This window comes from Argopecten irradians, chromosome 15 (assembly GCF_041381155.1).
Source record: "Argopecten irradians isolate NY chromosome 15, Ai_NY, whole genome shotgun sequence".
NCBI lineage: Eukaryota > Metazoa > Mollusca > Bivalvia > Pectinida > Pectinidae > Argopecten > Argopecten irradians.
This window is the reverse complement of record NC_091148.1, coordinates 33618955-33627531: the sequence shown is the minus strand read 5'-3', so window position 1 is coordinate 33627531 and position 8577 is coordinate 33618955. Positions and strand designations below refer to the sequence as shown.

General features: G+C 38.1%; 1 protein-coding gene across 1 annotated transcript in view; it reads right to left on the bottom strand.

The window, feature by feature from the left end:
• Positions 1-241: 241 nt before the first annotated feature.
• The window catches only part of LOC138309031 (adenylyl cyclase-associated protein 1-like), a 93682-nt gene continuing 85346 nt past the window's right edge, over positions 242-8577 (bottom strand). Inside the window, exons 12-13 of the mRNA XM_069250132.1 lie at positions 3161-3301; positions 242-2382 (exon numbers count right to left, since the gene is read on the bottom strand). Coding sequence (XP_069106233.1) covers positions 2305-2382; positions 3161-3301 — 219 coding nt within the window. The 3' untranslated portion in view covers positions 242-2304. The remainder of the gene's footprint in view (positions 2383-3160; positions 3302-8577) is intronic.

Sequence of the window (8577 nt, the reverse complement as noted above, 5' to 3'; positions counted from 1 at the left end):
TGTCATAAATGACACTGGCTGTTAATAGGACGTCAAAACAAACCAAACCCAAACTTTCCTCTGGTCCAATATGGTCCAATCCAACACATTTTAACCTATGTTTAACAACCATTTTGCTATAACGACCATTTTTCATTGGAGTGACTTTTATAGACAGGTTTGACTACAATCCCATGAAGGAGATGATGTGGGTCTTCAAGTGTTTGAATCAAGTGCCATCCATTCACAACAAGACATGACAGATGATTTACAGATTTATTCATGGTATGATATTTGTTCGTATACAAAAGTAAACATGCAGATAATCTGTACATGTTTGTTTTCAGTCCCCTGGCTGTCCCTGATATAAGGGAGGTAACCCATGTATTTACTAAATTATGGTATCACTTTATTCTGTTCAATTTGAATTTCTCTATTGATGACAATAGATGTAATATCTATTACGGCAATGACATTGCCAAATTTAATAATTTCCTTTCATTAAAAGAGATTTGATCTTTCTTTAATGTTTTTTCAATTACAAGGGGCATTTTACACACCTATAACAAAAATAGATTGGTCAAGGTTATGTCCATTTTTACCAGATAGGGATTGCAGGATGAGAACAAAAACAAGTGTAGTAATACAGGCAATATAAAGGATTAACTAAATACAGAGAGCTTCGTTAAATAAGATGGGTTAATTAAATATTGGAGCGTTAATTAAATACAAAATTATTACAAGGCATAATTTAATCACTCAGAAATTATATAAAAATTGAAAACAAAAAGAAATCAATCTTAATGCATTCTTTTTCAATCAATCTTGATCTGAAACCAGTCTCCAGAGTTACTGTTTGTATTGAAACACAGAACATCACCCTAAACAGTTCAATAATCATACCTTTTTACACCTATGGCAGATATACATTCATTCATAGCTTTGCACTTTAACTACAAAACTTTTCACTTGAGCCACAAAGCTAGCTCACATGAAACATACTTACACCCCTCTTCTTCATGATAAACTTTACCTACCAGTATATGGATGGTTTCATTGTGAGCTCTAAAGGGGTACAAGGTTTTCTTTAAAAAATTAATATACACAATAGATTGATAATAACATATGCCTTAAATCGAGTGGTAATATATTATTATATACTCATTTGTTTTGATAACAGAATTATCCAGAAGAAACAAAGTTATGTAATGTTGGATAAAACCAGAGACATACATTTCAGGGAGCCCTTATATGTACATTTTTTTTTCTTCCAAAAACTGAGGATACCATTTTTTCTCTCAAAACAATTCGTTGAATATTCACACTTTCTAAGTTTAAACACCAACAGTACTAAGCAGTATACATTCAATGAGTATATAGTCAACACCTAGGATCATCACTCAGTGTGCATAGATTACATGTCTACCTTTTCAAACTCAAACTATAATCTTTAAATTAAATTAATTAATTAAACTTTAAGAAGTGAAATACTGTTAGCTGTCACATCACTCTTGCTGGGAAGACATTCCAAATCAAAGCTTGATGTAATTTATCAAGCAATCCAGCCAACAATATGCCAACATTGGTGTAAGGGAGGTAACTACCGTGAAAAGTGATATGCCAATATAAAAGCTAGCTAGAACATGAGGACTGAAGGATATCGCCTTCATAACATCTCCAATCACTGTTACCAGTATGTTTTAATTCTATAATGAAATCTATGGATTTAACTACAAATGAAAATTATACGCTTAAATGGAAATTACATAGATGAAAAACTTGACTTGGATTTATCTTACACACATTTGTAATTCACTTTTATGATTGCACTATTTCATATAAATGTATATTTATGTAAATTTATATTAATACCGTACACCGGTAATATGATATTTTAGCACTTTTTCTCATATTTGCAAGTATAAGATTTTATTTCAATATCCAATTCACATTCTGAAAGGTGTACCAAAGAAACGTCACCTAAAGCATCCTAATCTAAAGAAAAAACAATTTTCTAGATTCAAACTTTTGAGCATGTAAATTTCTTGAGACATCTTTTATATATTATTTACAGCATATATCATTATATTACAGGTTGACTTCATAAACATGGCCATTTTATGATGTTTCTTACAAAATACATTTTATTAAGCACGAAAATAAGGCCTCCATTGAAAGTCCAGTGAAGCGTCTCTCCTTCACAGACCATTTGGCTATACAGATATCCTACGGCCAGATTCCAAATCTATCTATAAAACCTGGAATGATATGAGAGTTGTCTAACATAGTTCATAATGTGTCCACCAGGTGGCTCTCTTCATGTGTCTAGATGTCGGATATAACTGTATTCATTTTCTTGCCGTCAAAAGTTGACTTGAATTGTTCTGGGAGTGCAAATTCCACCTTAAATTAAACAAATCAAAAAATAAATATTAGTTGTACATATGTTTTATCTAAATTATATATAACCAAACGTTTTATTTCTATGATCAAAAATATGTTCCACTTTTATGAAAAGATATATGACCAATGACATCATCTTTACATACACTTCTAAAGACATTCAACAATATAATCCAATAACACCTTCCATGGACCTCTCTTTTTAATGACTGGAACCCAGAAGACAATCCCACCTGTAAACTGGATGTTTTTCCCTCAAAATTGATTAAGAAGATCATAATAATGAAAATTTATAATTAGTGGTACAGGATGTGAGGTGTCAGTTATCTGAGATTCAACAATATCGTTGCTAAAATCCTAAAAAAATCTAAATATTTATGTCCTCTCACGCTGTGACAGATATATGTCATCCTTGCCTAATATAAGTTATCTTCCCTTGCCTGAATTGATTGTGTTGTCACACGTTTGTGAGTGAAAATTATATTTCTATTATGCTTTTATAGACACATGAGTGTTTTCAATCAATACAATTGTGTAAGGGCAGATAACTCTGTAATTTGTAAATACAGAATACATCACTGTAAGGGCAGATAACTCTACAATTTATAAATACAGAATAAGTCACTGTAAGGGCAGACAACTCTGTAATTTGTAAATACAAAATTAATTACTGTAAGGGCAGACAACTCTGTAATTTGTAAATACAGAATAAGTCACTGTAAGGGTAGATAACTCTGTAATTTGTAAATACAGAATACGTCACTAAGTTAGAACTTACAAAGTCTCCATCCTTTGGTATGACGATGTTCATCTCAGATGACTTGGCCGACACGATTTCTGCCTGTAGGGACTTTTCACTGAGGTAAATCTGAGCACCATCGGTTTTGTCTATGGATACGGTCGGGAGGGTTCCTATCACCTAGGAAACGAGGATTAAAATAAAGATTAATAAAAACATTTATTTATAGTAAGTGTTTATTATAAAACAATCTATATTACTTCTAAGATTTACAAGTATAATTCACCTAACTGGCAAGAAAACTGTTAAAATATGATTTTTTTGGGACATTTCACTGGTGACATGCACCTCATCAAAAGATCCATGAAATAATTGTATGAATCTGTTAACTGGTGATTTTTGTCCTACTTTGATTTTGCAGGATGATGAGTAAGTGTCTAGTCTTGTTACGACACCCCTTTATTTCTTAAACATACTTTAGAAGAGACAAAGTAATAAACTAGAAATGTTAAATAAAGTCCTCGCCTTCATATGAAATCTAGTCCTCGCCTTCATATGAAATCTAGATGGGAGATCAGAGACATCAATAAATATCTCCATCCTATTGTCTTGTTGGATACACATTCTATGACAGAGAATAGTGTGTTTGCTGTTACTATACCCCTAACTGGTCTGTTAACCAACAGGAGGACTGCATCACCAAAACACTATACCCCTAACTGTTGTTAACCACAGAAGGAACTGTATCACCAAATACACTATACCCCTAACTGGTCTGTTAACCAACAGGAGGACTGTATCACCAAATACACTATACCCCTAACTGGTCTGTTAACCAACAGGAGGACTGTATCACCAAATACACTATACCCCTAACTGGTCTGTTAACCAACAGGAGGACTGTATCACCAAATACACTATACCCCTAACTGGTCTGTTAACCAACAGGAGGACTGTATCACCAAATACACTATACCCCTAACTGGTCTGTTAACCAACAGAAGGACTGTATCACCAAATACACTATACCCCTAACTGGTCTGTTAACCAACAGAAGGACTGTATCACCAAATACACTATACCCCTAACTGGTCTGTTAACCAACAGGAGGACTGTATCACCAAATACACTATACCCCTAACTGGTCTGTTAACCAACAGGAGGACTGTATCACCAAATACACTATACCCCTAACTGGTCTGTTAACCAACAGGAGGACTGTATCACCAAATACACTATACCCCTAACTGGTCTGTTAACCAACAGGAGGACTGTATCACCAAATACACTATACCCCTAACTGGTCTGTTAACCAACAGGAGGACTGTATCACCAAATACACTATACCCCTAACTGGTCTGTTATTCCAACAGGAGGACTGTATCACCAAATACACTATACCCCTAACTGGTCTGTTAACCAACAGGAGGACTGCATCACCAAATACACTATACCCCTAACTGGTCTGTTAACCAACAGGAGGACTGTATCACCAAATACACTATACCCCTAACTGGTCTGTTAACCAACAGGAGGACTGTATCACCAAATACACTATACCCCTAACTGGTCTGTTAACCAACAGGAGGACTGTATCACCAAATACACTATACCCCTAACTGGTCTGTGTTAACCAACAGGAGGACTGTATCACCAAATACACTATACCCCTAACTGGTCTGTTAACCAACAGGAGGACTGTATCACCAAATACACTATACCCCTAACTGGTCTGTTAACCAACAGAGGACTGTATCACCAAATACACTATACCCTACCAACAAGACATCACAAATACACTGTACCCTAATGTTACCAAAGAGTGTAACCAACAGGAGGACTGTATCACCAAATACACTATACCCCTAACTGGTCTGTTAACCAACAGGAGGACTGTATCACCAAATACACTATACCCCTAACTGGTCTGTTAACCAACAGGAGGACTGTATCACCAAATACACTATACCCCTAACTGGTCTGTTAACCAACAGGAGGACTGTATCACCAAATACACTATACCCCTAACTGGTCTGTTAACCAACAGGAGGACTGTATCACCAAATACACTATACCCCTAACTGGTTACTGTATCACCAAATACACAACCCTAACTGGTTGTTAGGAGGACTGTATCACCAAATACACTATACCCCTAACTGGTCTGTTAACCAACAGGAGGACTGTATCACCAAATACACTATACCCCTAACTGGTCTGTTAACCAACAGGAGGACTGTATCACCAAATACACTATACCCCTAACTGGTCTGTTAACCAACAGGAGGACTGTATCACCAAATACACTATACCCCTAACTGGTCTGTTAACCAACAGGAGGACTGTATCACCAAATACACTATACCCCTAACTGGTCTGTTAACCAACAGGAGGACTGTATCACCAAATACACTATACCCCTAACTGGTCTGTTAACCAACAGGAGGACTGTATCACCAAATACACTATACCCCTAACTGGTCTGTTAACCAACAGGAGGACTGTATCACCAAATACACTATACCCCTAACTGGTCTGTTAACCAACAGGAGGACTGTATCACCAAATACACTATACCCCTAACTGGTCTGTTAACCAACAGGAGGACTGTATCACCACCAAATACACTATACCCCTAACTGGTCTGTTAACCAACAGGAGGACTGTATCACCAAATACACTATACCCCTAACTGGTCTGTTTAACCAACAGGAGGACTGTATCACCAAATACACTATACCCCTAACTGGTCTGTTAACCAACAGGAGGACTGTATCACCAAATACACTATACCCCTAACTGGTCTGTTAACCAACAGGAGGACTGTATCACCAAATACACTATACCCCTAACTGGTCTGTTAACCAACAGGAGGACTGTATCACCAAATACACTATACCCCTAACTGGTCTGTTAACCAACAGGAGGACTGTATCACCAAATACACTATACCCCTAACTGGTCTGTTAACCAACAGGAGGACTGTATCACCAAATACACTATACCCCTAACTGGTCTGTTAACCAACAGAAGGACTGTATCACCAAATACACTATACCCCTAACTGGTCTGTTAACCAACAGGAAGGACTGTATCACCAAATACACTATACCCCTAACTGGTCTGTTAACCAACAGAAGGACTGTATCACCAAATACACTATACCCCTAACTGGTCTGTTAACCAACAGAAGGACTGTATCACCAAATACACTATACCCCTAACTGGTCTGTTAACCAACAGAAGGACTGTATCACCAAATACACTATACCCCTAACTGGTCTGTTAACCAACAGAAGGACTGTATCACCAAATACACTATACCCCTAACTGGTCTGTTAACCAACAGGAGGACTGTATCACCAAATACACTATACCCCTAACTGGTCTGTTAACCAACAGAAGGACTGTATCACCAAATACACTATACCCCTAACTGGTCTGTTAACCAACAGGAGGACTGTATCACCAAATACACTATACCCCTAACTGGTGTGTTATTCAACAGGAGGACTGTATCACCAAATACACTATACCCCTAACTGGTCTGTTAACCAACAGGAGGACTGTATCACCAAATACACTATACCCCTAACTGGTCTGTTAACCAACAGGAGGACTGTATCACCAAATACACTATACCCCTAACTGGTCTGTTAACCAACAGGAGGACTGTATCACCAAATACACTATACCCCTAACTGGTCTGTTAACCAACAGGAGGACTGTATCACCAAATACACTATACCCCTAACTGGTCTGTTAACCAACAGGAGGACTGTATCACCAAATACACTATACCCCTAACTGGTCTGTTAACCAACAGGAGGACTGTATCACCAAATACACTATACCCCTAACTGGTCTGTTAACCAACAGGAGGACTGTATCACCAAATACACTATACCCCTAACTGGTCTGTTAACCAACAGGAGGACTGTATCACCAAATACACTATACCCCTAACCAACAGAGGACTGGGTCTGTTAACCAACAGGAGGACTGTATCACCAAATACACTATACCCCTAACTGGTCTGTTAACCAACAGGAGGACTGTATCACCAAATACACTATACCCCTAACTGGTCTGTTAACCAACAGGAGGACTGTATCACCAAATACACTATACCCCTAACTGGTCTGTTAACCAACAGGAGGACTGTATCACCAAATACACTATACCCCTAACTGGTCTGTTAACCAACAGGAGGACTGTATCACCAAATACACTATACCCCTAACTGGTCTGTTAACCAACAGGAGGACTGTATCACCAAATACACTATACCCCTAACTGGTCTGTTAACCAACAGGAGGACTGTATCACCAAATACACTATACCCCTAACTGGTCTGTTAACCAACAGGAGGACTGTATCACCAAATACACTATACCCCTAACTGGTCTGTTAACCAACAGGAGGACTGTATCACCAAATACACTATACCCCTAACTGGTCTGTTAACCAACAGGAGGACTGTATCACCAAATACACTATACCCCTAACTGGTCTGTTAACCAACAGGAGGACTGTATCACCAAATACACTATACCCCTAACTGGTCTGTTAACCAACAGGAGGACTGTATCACCAAATACACTATACCCCTAACTGGTCTGTTAACCAACAGGAGGACTGTATCACCAAATACACTATACCCCTAACTGGTGTGTTATTCAACAGGAGGACTGTATCACCAAATACACTATACCCCTAACTGGTCTGTTAACCAACAGGAGGACTGTATCACCAAATACACTATACCCCTAACTGGTCTGTTAACCAACAGGAGGACTGTATCACCAAATACACTATACCCCTAACTGGTCTGTTAACCAACAGGAGGACTGTATCACCAAATACACTATACCCCTAACTGGTCTGTTAACCAACAGGAGGACTGTATCACCAAATACACTATACCCCTAACTGGTCTGTTAACCAACAGAAGGACTGTATCACCAAATACACTATACCCCTAACTGGTCTGTTAACCAACAGGAGGACTGTATCACCAAATACACTATACCCCTAACTGGTCTGTTAACCAACAGGAGGACTGTATCACCAAATACACTATACCCCTAACTGGTCTGTTAACCAACAGGAGGACTGTATCACCAAATACACTATACCCCTAACTGGTCTGTTAACCAACAGGAGGACTGTATCACCAAATACACTATACCCCTAACTGGTCTGTTAACCAACAGAAGGACTGTATCACCAAATACACTATACCCCTAACTGGTCTGTTAACCAACAGGAGGACTGTATCACCAAATACACCATACCCCTAACTGTCTGTTAACCAACAGGAGGACTGTATCACCAAATACACTATACCCCTAACTGGTCTGTTAACCAACAGGAGGACTGTATCACCAAATACACTATACCCCTAACTGGTCTGTTAACCAACAGGAGGACTGTATCACCAAATACACTATACC